This window comes from Oncorhynchus kisutch, linkage group LG8 (assembly GCF_002021735.2).
Source record: "Oncorhynchus kisutch isolate 150728-3 linkage group LG8, Okis_V2, whole genome shotgun sequence".
Classification (NCBI taxonomy): Eukaryota; Metazoa; Chordata; class Actinopteri; order Salmoniformes; family Salmonidae; genus Oncorhynchus; species Oncorhynchus kisutch.
In genome coordinates, this window is record NC_034181.2 from 17,292,628 (window position 1) to 17,306,932 (window position 14,305).

At 43.3% G+C, this 14,305-nt stretch overlaps 2 protein-coding genes across 2 annotated transcripts; both read right to left on the bottom strand.

The window, feature by feature from the left end:
* Nucleotides 1-1,096: 1,096 nt before the first annotated feature.
* LOC109896140 (gamma-glutamyl hydrolase) lies at nt 1,097-5,625 on the bottom strand. Its single transcript, XM_020490401.2, has 9 exons — nt 5,138-5,625; nt 4,514-4,628; nt 3,287-3,337; nt 3,083-3,167; nt 2,782-2,920; nt 2,312-2,418; nt 2,120-2,213; nt 1,646-1,783; nt 1,097-1,466 (listed from the first exon to the last, which is right to left on the bottom strand). Exons 1-9 carry the CDS (start codon nt 5,337-5,339, stop codon nt 1,348-1,350), a joined length of 1,050 nt encoding a protein of 349 aa, XP_020345990.1. The 5' UTR covers nt 5,340-5,625; the 3' UTR covers nt 1,097-1,347.
* A 1,479-nt stretch (nt 5,626-7,104) lies between these two features.
* On the bottom strand, nt 7,105-10,116 carry LOC109895155 (dual specificity protein phosphatase 26-like). The gene is made up of 3 exons (XM_031829730.1): nt 9,502-10,116; nt 8,782-8,993; nt 7,105-7,885 (listed from the first exon to the last, which is right to left on the bottom strand). The coding sequence occupies exons 1-3, from the start codon at nt 9,678-9,680 to the stop codon at nt 7,674-7,676; spliced, it is 603 nt and encodes a 200-aa protein (XP_031685590.1). The 5' UTR covers nt 9,681-10,116; the 3' UTR covers nt 7,105-7,673.
* Between the last annotated feature and the right edge of the window lie 4,189 nt (nt 10,117-14,305).

Genomic DNA, 14,305 nt, shown 5'->3' on the forward strand with positions numbered 1-14,305 from the left:
GATTGGTTATGTTGTTTAAAAAAATACTGAAAACAAAAATTTGCTTTTTGGTCTTCATTTAAGGTTAGGATTAGGCATAAAGTTAGCAGTTTATTTAAGGTTAGGGTAAATTATATGGTTAGGATTCAAATCTAATTTTAAGAAGACATATTGTAGAAATAGGCGGGGTTCTCTTTGTGGCTGTGGTAACTAGTGACGACCCGTTGCTGACCACGTTCCTTGTGTTGTTACGGCGCGGGTGGATTTTTAATTTGTTTTATTTAACTAGGCAAGTCAGTTAAGAACAAATTCTTTTTTACAATGTCAGCCTATAAAAAGCCAAAAGGGACGGGGGCTTGGGTCGGGGATAAAAAAAATATAGGACAAAACACACATCACGACTAGATACACTACAACACTACATGAAGAGAGATCTAAGACTGGATGGATTGGTCGGTCATAGGCTCGCATACGATGTTATTATACTGAACAAAAATATTAACGCAGCCTGCAACAATTTCAAAGATGTTACTTTAGTTACAGTTCATATAAGGAAATCAGGCAATTTAAATAAATTCAAAACGCCCTAATTTCACATGACTGGGAAAACAGATATGCATCTGTTGGTCACAGATTCCTTAAAAAATGTGCCTCGGGATCTTATCACGGTATTTTTGTGTATTCAAATGACCATTGATAAAATGCAACTGTGTTCATTGTCTGTAGCTTATACCTTATACCCACCATGGGGCACTCTGTTCACAACGTTGACGTCAGCAAACCGCTCGCCCCCTCACAACCGCACATACTGCCAAATTCTCTCAAAAGACTTGAGTGGCTTATGGTAGAGAAATGAACATTCAATTCTTTGGCAACAGCTCTGGTGGACATTCCTGCAGTCAGCATGCTAATTGCACGCTCCCTCAAAACTTGAGATATCTGTGGTATTTTGTTGTGTGACAAAACTGGACATTTTTATAGTGGCCTTTTATTGTCCCCAGTACAAGGTGCATCTGTGTAATGATCATGCTGTTTAATCAGCTTATTGATATGCTACACCTGTCAGGTGGATGGATTATCTTGGCAACGGAGAAATGCAAAGGAAAATTGGCAAAGGGACATTTCTGGGATATTTTATTTCAGCTCATGAAATATGGTACCAACACTTTACATGTTGCATTTATATTTTTGTTCAGTGTAGATTGGGCCAGAAGGTTGAATTCATTTCAACAATAAGAATTTACGCCCAACAGCAATCTCCAGCAATTTACGCCCAACAACAATTAGTGCCCATGGTAAACTTCTCATAACATCCCATAATAACATCAGGGATGAATTATAGAGTTGTGAGGGCAGAACTTCAACATCTCAGAAGAAGTAGATCTGCTCGTATCCAGTGAAGTTGCCAGCGTAGGTTGGTGTGTAGTTGTATATGAGTGACACGGCCTCTTCCTCAGGCTGGTCGAAGTGATGCAAACTTCTCCTGCCTTTTAACACAGAATATAACTTTATTGTGCATCCAAAAGGCCAAATTTCACGATTTACAAAACCTCACTAGTTAACACAACACTGTCATAAAATAACATGTATAATACAATATACTGTATCTGTCTGACTGTAAAGAACACAACGATTAAACTTCAATAGGTGTGATCTGATTACCCACCTTCATTGACAAAGAACTCAGCCAGTAGGGAGGCAACGCGTACAGCGTCTGAGGAGTGGGGGAAGTTGAGTTTGGGGTCCCACTGGAAACGGTTCACCTCAGGATGCCACTGGACCCCATAGAAGGGGTAGGTCCTCCCTGTGGGGGGGGGGGAAGACAGCTCCAAACTCAACACAGGATCTCACGTTACCTTATGACAGCAAGCAGACTACACCCTATTTCCTTAGACGTCCTTCCTGGTGGTGAGCAATCAGAGCAATAGTATCATTACACTATACAATTTAGTGAATACAATTATTATAATGATAACAACCATTCATATGTACAGCATAGCTCATACAGATTATGCAGCCCACCCAAACTGCTTTATGCAAAAAAAAACTATGTAAATCACTGTGATCTGTTACAGGCCCATTTTATTCACTGAATGGATGACACATTTAAAACTGTAATTCTACTTGTAGTTGATTATACCTTCCATGGTTGAGACAAAGATGGCACCATTTTCAGCTGTGTTCGTGGACAAGATGGAGAAGAAACTTTGTAACTTCTCATTTTCCTTGAATGTCTGTAAGCAAAGGAGTTAATAGTCAACACCAGTACAGAGTCATATTGTGTTCAACAGAGCTGTACACTAACCAATACTCATTTGAAATCTGATTGCACCTTCATGGTCACTCCATATTGGTGAAAATTCCCTGTCAAAGCTTCCTGGGATAATGCCTTCATGACATCACTGGGGAACCCCTGGAACATTTGACTGGAATGGGCTTCTGCAGGGAGAGAGGAAAGACATTCCAATGTAGTTCTTTAGGTTACAACCATAGGGAGCAAAACTCATTCAAGAGGAAGCATAAATGCACTACGTGAAGATAGAAACTGTTTTACAATAAGTGTGGGAGTTGTCAGGATGTAGTTTCCCTCATGAGCATCATTGAAATGTTGACATAAGACCACTCTTCTTCTGTCTTGATCGGAAGTATTCTCTGCCCTCCAGTGGTCCATTTTAGCATGTGCATCATAAGGAAGTCTTCAGACCATACGGTCTATGCTTCAGACCCAGTCCCAAACCGTATCCTTGACTTTATTCTTAGCACTTGACTCCCCTACAGAGGTGTGAAAGGATTGGGCCATACCTTTGGTGAGGTTCAGGGGAAGGGCCATGTTCTCAGCTGTGGTTTTGGTCAGCAGGTTCTCTCCAGCCACCAGACAAGTCAGCAGTTGCATCCCTAGACATGTGCCCCAGATAGGGAAGGAGTCTCCAGCATCATTGGCCTGAAACAAGGGAACACATCAGGCTATTAGTCACTTTTGCGATAATGTGAGATGTTTACTGATGGTAAACATACATACAATCAAATGGACAGATGTAAAAAGAGGCCTACAGAGCGTTAGATAGACAGACAGTAGCCAGCTTTGTTCAGCAGCACCACTGACCTTGAGGGCAAGCCTGTAGAAGATCCCTGCCACCTTTGCAAAGTCTGACGTTTCGAGATCTGACGAACCTCCGATGAGCAGCAGGCTGTGAGATCAATCAATCAATAAATCAATCAATCATTTTACATTGGTTTGCAATCATGTAAAAACAATAAAATACACACAATTCCTACATAGGAAAGAAATGATAATACAATAGCTTACCCATTAATTGACTTGAAAATCTTCTCATACTCGGCAGTACTCTGAGTCAACCTGTAGGAGAGGAACAGCCACTGATTAAAAGGGGTGAAGGTTTGAGAAATACATTTTGGATGACCAGCCATGCACAGTTATAGGCTGCTATGTTCAATCAGTTATTTACAGGATGTGCCCCCTCTCAAATCTTCTCTACTTTTGCACATGTTTGATAGTGATTGTCATCAGATCAACCAAAGCCTAACATTAGCTCAAGGGAACCTGACTTAACAAATAACACAACAATTACACATTTACTTTATTTCATAAACAAAGTTATGCAATGCCCAATGCCCCTGTGTGAAAAAGGAATTGTCCCCTTACACTCAATAACTGGTTGTCACCAGTTGCCACCTTTAGCTGTAATGACTCCTGTAGTTGTTGTTTTTTCTACCCAATTTCGTGGTAACCAATTAGCTGCAACTCCTGTACGGACTCGGGAGAGCCATGCGTCCTCCGAAACACCACCCAACCAAGCCGCACTGCTTCTTGACACAATGCACATCCAACCCGTACACCTGGCGTCCTGGTCAGCTCCCAGCCCGTGCACGATGAGACAAACCCTCCCTGCCAGCCAAACCCTCCCTGACCCGGACGACGCTGTGCCAATTGTGCGCCGCCCCATGGGCCTCTCGGTCCCGGCCAGCTGCGACAGAGCCTGGGCTCGTACCCAGAATCTCTGGTGGCACAGCTAGCACAACTGCAATGCAGTGCCTTAGATCACTGCGCCACCCGGGAGGCCCATCTTCTTGTAGTTGTTGATCAGTCTCTCACGTCGCTGTGGATTAATTTTGGCCCTCTCTTCCATGCAGAACTGCTTTAACTCAGCTACATTTGTGGGTTTTCAAGCATGAACTGTTCGTTTTAAGTCCTGCCACAACATCTCAATTGGGATAAGGTCTGGACCAAAACATCAAATGTGTTGCCTTTTAGCCATTTTCATCTAGAATTGATTGTGTGTTTTGGATCATTGTCTTGCTTTATGGCCCAGCTGTGTTTTGGTTGAAGATCTGATAACATTCACTATCAAGAATATGCAAAAATAGAGAAAATCTGAAATGGGCAAATATTTTTTACGGCAGTGTAGTTGTAATATTGGTATACCCTTGGGGTATGGATTTTGCTTTGTCCATGAAACAGAGGAAAAAGGATACTTATCAAAAGTGAGAAGTTGAGAACTTTATGTCGGCCTACCTGATAGGTACCACTCTACTTCCCGCTGACTCTATATACTTGACATAGGAAGCAGGGATGTAGGTCTTTCCAAACGGCTTCATCACATCATCTTCTACTTCTTGAGTTAAAATTCCTGTGGGACAAACAGACATTATAAGCTACAGTCCATAACAGTATCCATCCATCAGGACTTCTCAGAAAGTTCCAGTGAAGTTTGATGAGAGTATCTGTAGACTACATAATGAGCAAAAGTAATTTACTGTCTTCAGTTTCTGCCTTTAGAGTCCATTCATTTTCATGAATATATAAATTCTATAACAATTTCAATTTGACATGTATTGACTTTATTCCTCTTCAAAACAGTTATTGCTCTATGCAACCTAATTGTTATTTTTAGCTAAATTCCATATTCATACATGTACATTTATGAGTCGAAAACCAATTTAGCTGTATATTAACACAAGTTCTTCTCATAGCAATCAAAACTCAATCTTTGTACAGGTATTTATAATGTATTGTCGGTATTCCCCTGACTGTTTGTAATGTTTGTACCGTTGTATACAATTTGTTAGTTTTTTCTAAACTGTATATTTTTTTAATCGTTTTATCCAAAAACAAAAAACTATTCTTTTTTTTACGCACCAATAATCGGTCGGTTGTTGACTGGACCCGGCTGTCGTCTCGTCGGTAATGAGTCGCTCCACGGGACAAAAATTACAGGTAAACACAACACCACAGTGAGTAACATTTTCTCACAGTTCAGGTCGAACAGATCTGTCTCTCTGTATGACAGTGTGTTATTAAAAACTAAAAAGGAGGAAGCGCTTATAGAAAAAGCCTGCATGACAACTCCTACGCAATGTGCAAGGGGGAAGTCAGGAGATTCCAGTTTAACATGTGAGATTTCTTGAAGCACAGGGTCCTGTGCACTATTGTATTGTCAGGTAAGAATATCTGTAATTCCACCAGACAAACATATTTATCGGGTGGTTAATTGAGCCATAACATCATTGGAAATGGAGACTCCTTTGTTGCAAAATGTGTATGTGGTCATTGTTTGCATTAGCTGGTAAGTCCCAGATGATACATTAATGAGCCACATCATATCTAGCAGTGGAACCAGGTAATTCTGTTTTAAAGGCCCAGTGCCGATTTTCCTGTGTTTTATATACACTATATTGTCATCACCAGGCGGTAAATTAGTTTAATAGACCAATAAGAAAGAGTTCCAAACCTCTCTGCCAATAACAACTAGATTTCAGTTACCCCCTCCCAACTCAGACCACTCCCAGACAGTCCTAGCCAAATTATTGCTTGAGAAATGTATCTGTGATTATATCTAGGTTTGTTTCTTTATGACAATTTTAATTTAAAACAATCACAGTAAGCTAGTTAGTTTTGACCCAGAAATCAAATCAAATTTATTTATAAAGCCCTTCTTACATCAGCTGATATCTCAAAGTGCTGTACAGAAACCGAGCCTAAAACCCAAAACAGCAAGCAAGGCAGGTGTAGAAGCACGGTGGCTAGGAAAAACTCCCTAGGAAGGCCAAAACCTAGGAAGAAACCTAGAGAGGAACCAGGCTATGAGGGGTGGTCAGTCCTGTTCTGGCTGTGCCGGATGGAGATTATAACAGAACATGGCCAAGATGTTCAAACGTTCATAGATGACCAGCAAGATCAAATAGTAATAATCAGTGGTTGTTGAGGGTGCAACAGGTCAGCACCTCAGGAGTAAATGTCAGTTGGCTCTTCATAGCCGATCATTCAGAGTATCTCTACCGCTCCTGCTGTCTCTAGAGAGTTGAAAACAGCAAGTCTGGGACATGTAGCATGTCCAGTGAACAGGTCAGGGTTCCATAGCCGCAGGCAGAAGAGTTGAAACTGGAGCAGCAGCACGGCCAGGTGGACTGGAGACAGCAAGGAGTCATCATGCCAGGTAGTCCTGAGGCATGGTCCTAGGGCTCAGATCCTCAGAAAGAAAGAGAGAATTAGAGAGAGCATACTTAAATTCACACAGGACACCGGATAAGACAGGAGAAATACTCCAGATATAACAGACTGACCCTAGCCCCACAGCACAAACTACTGCAGCATAAATACTGGAGGCTGAGACAGGAGGGGTCGGGAGACACTGCGGCCCCATCCAACGATACCCCCAGACAGGGCCAAACAGGCAGGATATAACCCCACCCACTTTGCCAAAGCACAGCCCCCACACCACTAGAGGGATATCTTCAACCACCAACTTACCATCCTGAGACAAGGCCGAGTATAGCCCACAAAGATCTCCGCCACAGCACAACCCAAGGGTGGGCACCAACCCGGACAGGAAGATCACGTCGGTGACTTAACCCACTCAAGTGGCGCACCCCTCCTAGGGACGGTATGAAAGAGCACCAGTATGCCAGTGACTCAGCCCCCGTAATCGGGTTAGAGGCAGAGAATCCGAGTGGAGAGAGGGGAACCGGCCGGGCAGAGACATCAAGGGCGGTTCGTTGCTCCAGTGCCTTTCCGTTGACTGGGAGAAAATAGAGAAGTCACAGGTTCTGTGGTTGGAACCCGGAGCTTCTGCAACACGAGGAAGAAACAGGGAAGTACTAGGAAAATGTATACACACATACTTTAATATGTCATAGTAATTGCATACTCATATCAGCTTGAAACATACAAAATACTCAATAAACAAATGTATGTTGCCGAAAATGTGTACAACACAAGCTTAAGTTACAGTAGGCTACATAATATTGCCACTTATTTCCCAATAAGACAGGTTTCTCAAGTTTGACCTCCAAACCATCAGCGGTCTTATCTCTAAAGGGAGGTATGTAAAAATAATTCTACAGCCAGACACTGCCAGGAAAAGCAGAACATGGAATACAGCTAAACTTTGAATACTGGGAACTAGAATGCAAGACTCCCACATAGCCTTCACCAACTTAAAGGAAAATTACACTCAAACTATATTTTGGTATTTGTTTCATTAGTCCACTGCTGGTACAGTACCAAAATGTTTTGCATGTCAGCAATTACATTTTCAAGATATAGAACTTTGAAAATACAGAAAGTGTCACAGTATGATTCTTTTTTATAAATGTTTCCCAAAAAAGAAAAGGTTCGTGACCCACTGCTCAAATAGACGAAAGAGAATAGAATAGAAGCTGATATAATCAGTCTTCTAGGTGTAGGTAGTGTTGCGGAGGTGGCCATAGATTTTGGTGTCCAGGTTGATGAGTTGTCGGAGGAAGCCTCTGTTGGGGATCACACCGCGGTTGTCCTTCACAGCGCAGATGGCATCCACCAAGGTCAGGTTCTGTCTCAGCATCAGGTAGGCAAGAACCAGGGTGGCTGAACGACTCACCCCCACTGCACAGTGCACCAGCACTATACCTGAGGGAGAGGTGGGGGGGGTAGAGGGTAGAAAGAGGGAGAGGTGGGGGGGGTAGAGGGTAGAAAGAGGGAGAGGTGGGGAGGTAGAAAGAGGGAGAGGTGGGGGGGGTAGAGGGTTGAAAGAGGGAGAGGTGAGGTGAGGGGGAAGAAAGAGGGAGAGGTGGAAGGGTAGAAAGAGGGAGAGGTGGGGGGGTAGAAAGAGGGAGAGGTGGGGGGGTAGAAAGAGGGAGAGGTGGGGGGGTAGAAAGAGGGAGAGGTGGGGGGGAAGAAAGAGGGAGAGGTGGGAGGGTAGAAAGAGGGAGAGGTGGGGGGGTAGAAAGAGGGAGAGGTGGGGGGGGGGGGGGGTAGAGGGTAGAGAACATGGATTTTTCCCATTAAGCACAGTGTGGTACTGTAACTTCCCCTCTGGAAACTCCTGCTTCCTTTCAGTGTGACCTTTCACTGCGTTGCAGATAGAAATGTCATGTTTGCATAGGAAACAATTCTTTGACATGTACAATGCACATTTCATCATACACTTGGCCATACCACACTTTTAACATTATACAGGCATTTTCCATTGGAACAATGTATTACTCTGTAACAAACTAGAACAAATAAACGATGGGGTACTTTAGTACAATCAATGAGGCAGTACTTAACTTTTAAACTCCCTTTTTGAACTTCCGCTTTGGCGTCCCAAAGCGCAGCGAACAATTGGCCTAGCATCGTCCGGGTTTGGCCAGGGTAGGCAGGCCGTCATTGTAAATAAGAATTTGTTCTTAACTGACTTGCCTAGTTAAATAAAGGTTCAATTTAAAAAAATACTTCCACTCACCTCTTCCACTGAACAAGCCCTTGATCTGGACTTCCACTCACCTCCACTGAACAAGCCCCTGGTCTGGACTTCCACTCACCTCCTCCACTGAGGGCCCTATGGATGAAGTCTGCTGCAGTCTGGAAGTTGACACTCATGTCAAAGTTACAGGAGTCATGAGCCTCGATGCCAAAGTACTTGATGTTCATTCCCAGGTAAGTCTCCGCACCGTCTCGCCGTTTACTGTGGTTTGCATTCAAGACGTGGGTGACATGATGGTTGGCCAACTGGCGGACATTCGTAGCACTGTCCCTATGAAAACCACAAGTTTCAAGATTATTCAAAAACAGTATCGCATAACTATGAAAATGGTTGTTTGCACATGTTGAGGACAAGACTAGAATAAACAAATAAATGCAGTCTACAATGAACAAGTAACAATTTCCAGGTCTGTTGACAAAGTTCTGGACACAGAGGCCTTAAGTTTATGCTAGATCTATATAGATTGGATAAGAGCAAATATCTGGCAATCTGATATTAAGAATTCACACTACTGAGGTCCACATTGGGAACTATTATCAGATAAACCTATGCACTTTCCCAACACCGAACACACTCAAGTTACTTTAGAGGGCCCAAGCATTTAAAAACTGATTTATGATCAGCTCCCCTTACACACATCGGAGCCTTGTCCAAATGATGCCTTGGATTAGTCTCTATGGAGCCGACGACATACAAAATTCTTGTCCACTTAAAGTGACCCTAGGTTAAATTCCAGTGTCAACCAATATGAAAGGAAAAGTATTGTCACTGCACTTACTGGTCTCCAATGTAAAGTCTGGGCCACACTTCGTCTGCATGGCTGTTGATGGCTTTCCCAGTGAACAGGAGTCGTTCCAGCTCCAACACAGCCAGCCCTGGTGAACTCAGGTCAATCTCCACCTTACGAGGAGGGGGTCTGTCGTTCCAGGACGGGGGGAGTTTGGAGGTAAAAGACATTTTGTTCTGCTTTTAAAATATCTGATAAAGCTCTGATACAATACCTCCGCAGGTTACATACAAATCCAGTTTTTCTTCAAAATGGTTTGAAGCCCAGTCCGAGAATGAAGATAATTAAACAATATATATGTTGCAGCTGCTGCGTTTTGCTGGAACCGGACCTTGGAAAGAACAGTGTAAATCTTGCTTTATCTTGGCCAGGTCGCAGTTGCAAATGAGAACTTGTTCTCAACTAGCCTACCTGGTTAAATAAAGGTGAAATAAAAAAAATATTTAAAAAAATGAGCCCTACTGTATAAAGGATCTTGTCTATCACTATGCAAGGGAGGCAGACTACATCTCCATACTTCTTTCTAGAGCAGCAAAAGTAATGATCGTAGGTTTGTTTCACAGGGATCCTAAAGAGAGATGAACAGGTGTAGGTTTTATACCGGTGCTTTGCTTTGGAGTTGCTCGCTCCTGGGAGTCTTCAGAGCCATCTGATGCCCTGTCCCATAAATCAAATTCAATGCGTTCTCCACAAGGCTCGGAGAGACTGTTTTGCTTTCGCATCAAAATAGCTACCTATTTAAAGATCTGAAAGCTAGTTGGCAGGCAAGGGTGTATGTGCCTCCGTCTCAACTTCACCAAAATACATTCATTTCATTTTTCTCATGGCTAGTCATTCTCAGATAGGGTTTCTTAAGGGAGGTAAACTAATCACAGAATGAATGACAGAATACATTAAATCCATAGAGAAAATACAGTACCAGTCAAAAGTTTGGACACCTTTTGGTTTTTCTTTATTTGTACTATTTTCTACATTGCAGAATAATAGTGAAGACATCAAAACTATGAAATAACACATATGGAATCATGTAGTAACCAAGAAAGTGTTAAATCAATCAAAATATATTTTAGATTCTTCAAAAGCAGCCACCCTTTGATTTGATGACAGCTTTGCACACGCTTGGCATTCTCTCAACCAGCTTCATGAGGAATGCTTTTCCAACAGTCTTGAAGGAGCTCCCACATATGCTAAGCACTTGTTGGCTGCTTTTCCTTCACGCTGCGGTCCAACTCATCTCAAACCGTCTCAATTGAGTTGAGGTCGGGTGATTGTGGAGGCCAGGTCATCTGATGTAGCACTGCATCACTCCTTCTTGGTCAAATAGCCCTTACACAGCCTTAAGGTATGTTGGGTCATTGTCCTGTTGATAAACAAATGATAGTCCCACTAAGTGCAAACCGGATGGGATGGCATATCGTTGCATAATGCTGTGGTAGCTATACAGGTTAAGTGTGACTTGAATGATAAATTAATCACTGACAGTGTCACCAGCAAAGCACCATCACATCACCTCCTCCATGCTTCACGGTGGGAACCACACATGCAGAGATCATCTGTTAACCTACTCTGCGTCTCACAAAGACACGGCAGTTGGAACCACAAATCTCAAATTTGGACACATCAGACCAAAGGACAGATTTCCACCGGTCTAATGACCATTGCTTGTGTTTCTTGGCCCAAGCAAGTCTCTTCTTATTGGTGTCCTTTAAGTAGTGGTTTCTTTGCAGCAATTTCCCCATGAAGGCCTGATTCACAAAGTCTCCTCTGAACAGTTGGTGTTGAGATATGTCTGTTTAACTTATTTGGGCTGCAATCTGAGGTGCAGTTAACTCTATCCTTTGCAGCAGAGGTAACTCTGGGTCTTCCATTCCTGTGGTGGTCCTCATGAGAGTCAGTTTCATCATGGTTGCTTGATGGTTTTTGCGACTGCACTTGAAGAAATTTCAAAGTTATAAAACATTTCCGGTTTGACTGACCTTCATGTCTTAAAGTAATGATGGACTGTCATTTCGATTTGCTTATTTTATTTTTTTTTTATTTTACCTTTATTTAACCAGGTAGGCAAGTTGAGAACAAGTTCTCATTTACAATTGCGACCTGGCCAAGATAAAGCAAAGCAGTTCGACAGATAAAACGACACAGAGTTACACATGGAGTAAAAACAAACATACAGTCAATAATGCAGTATAAACAAGTCTATATACAATGTGAGCAAATGAGGTGAGAAGGGAGGTAAAGGCAAAAAAAAGGCCATGATGGCAAAGTAAATACAATATAGCAAGTAAAATACTGGAATGGTAGTTTTGCAATGGAAGAATGTGCAAAGTAGAAATAAAAAAATAATGGGGTGCAAAGGAGCAAAATAAATAAATAAATACAAATTAAATACAGTTGGGAAAGAGGTAGTTGTTTGGGCTAAATTATAGGTGGGCTATGTACAGGTGCAGTAATCTGTGAGCTGCTCTGACAGTTGGTGCTTAAAGCTAGTGAGGGAGATAAGTGTTTCCAGTTTCAGAGATTTTTGTAGTTCGTTCCAGTCATTGGCAGCAGAGAACTGGAAGGAGAGGCGGCCAAAGAAAGAATTGGTCTTGGGGGTGACTAGAGAGATATACCTGCTGGAGCGTGTGCTACAGGTGGGAGATGCTATGGTGACCAGCGAGCTGAGATAAGGGGGGACTTTACCTAGCAGGGTCTTGTAGATGACATGGAGCCAGTGGGTTTGGCGACGAGTATGAAGCGAGGGCCAGCCAACGAGAGCGTACAGGTCGCAATGGTGGGTAGTATATGGGGCTTTGGTGATAAAACGGATTGCACTGTGATAGACTGCATCCAATTTGTTGAGTAGGGTATTTGAGGCTATTTTGTAAATGACATCGCCAAAGTCGAGGATTGGTAGGATGGTCAGTTTTACAAGGGTATGTTTGGCAGCATGAGTGAAGGATGCTTTGTTGCGAAATAGGAAGCCAATTCTAGATTTAACTTTGGATTGGAGATGTTTGATATGGGTCTGGAAGGAGAGTTTACAGTCTAACCAGACACCTAAGTATTTGTAGTTGTCCACGTATTCTAAGTCAGAGCCGTCCAGAGTAGTGATGTTGGACAGGCGGGTAGGTGCAGGTAGCGATCGGTTGAAGAGCATGCATTTAGTTTTACTTGTATTTAAGAGCAATTGGAGGCCACGGAAGGAGAGTTGTATGGCATTGAAGCTTGCCTGGAGGGTTGTTAACACAGTGTCCAAAGAAGGGCCGGAAGTATACAGAATGGTGTCGTCTGCGTAGAGGTGGATCAGGGACTCACCAGCAGCAAGAGCGACCTCATTGATGTATACAGAGAAGAGAGTCGGTCCAAGAATTGAACCCTGTGGCACCCCCATAGAGACTGCCAGAGGTCCGGACAGCAGACCCTCCGACTTGACACACTGAACTCTATCAGAGAAGTAGTTGGTGAACCAGGCGAGGCAATCATTTGAGAAACCAAGGCTGTCGAGTCTGCCGATGAGGATATGGTGATTGACAGAGTCGAAAGCCTTGGCCAGATCAATGAATACGGCTGCACAGTAATGTTTCTTATCGATGGCGGTTAAGATATCGTTTAGGACCTTGAGCGTGGCTGAGGTGCACCCATGACCAGCTCTGAAACCAGATTGCATAGCAGAGAAGGTATGGTGAGATTCGAAATGGTCGGTAATCTGTTTGTTGACTTGGCTTTCGAAGACCTTAGAAAGGCACGGTAGGATAGATATAGGTCTGTAGCAGTTTGGGTCAAGAGTGTCCCCCCCTTTGAAGAGGGGGATGACCGCAGCTGCTTTCCAATCTTTGGGAATCTCAGACGACACGAAAGAGAGGTTGAACAGGCTAGTAATAGGGGTGGCAACAATTTCGGCAGATAATTTTAGAAAGAAAGGGTCCAGATTGTCTAGCCCGGCTGATTTGTAGGGGTCCAGATTTTGCAGCTCTTTCAGAACATCAGCTGAATGGATTTGGGAGAAGGAGAAATGGGGAAGGCTTGGGCGAGTTGCTGTTGGGGGTGCAGTGCTGTTGTCCGGGGTAGGAGTAGCCAGGTGGAAAGCATGGCCAGCCGTAGAAAAATGCTTATTGAAATTCTCAATTATGGTGGATTTATCAGTGGTGACAGTGTTTCCTATCTTCAGTGCAGTGGGCAGCTGGGAGGAGGTGTTCTTATTCTCCATGGACTTTACAGTGTCCCAGAACTTTTTTGAGTTAGTGTTGCAGGAAGCAAATTTCTGCTTGAAAAAGCTAGCCTTGGCTTTTCTAACTGCCTGTGTATAATGATTTCTAGCTTCCCTGAACAGCTGCATATCACGGGGGCTGTTCGATGCTAATGCAGAACGCCATAGGATGTTTTTGTGTTGGTTAAGGGCAGTCAGGTCTGGGGAGAACCAAGGGCTATATCTGTTCCTGGTTCTAAATTTCTTGAATGGGGCATGTTTATTTAAGATGGTTAGGAAGGCATTTTTAAAAAATATCCAGGCATCCTCTACTGACGGGATGAGATCAATATCCTTCCAGGATACCCCGGCCAGGTCGATTAGAAAGGCCTGCTCGCAGAAGTGTTTCAGGGAGCGTTTTACAGTGATGAGTGGAGGTCGTTTGACCGCTGACCCATTACGGATGCAGGCAATGAGGCAGTGATCGCTGAGATCTTGGTTGAAGACAGCAGAGGTGTATTTAGAGGGGAAGTTGGTTAGGATGATATCTATGAGGGTGCCCGTGTTTAAGGTTTTGGGGAGGTACCTGGTAGGTTCATTGATTATTTGTGTGAGATTGAGGGCATC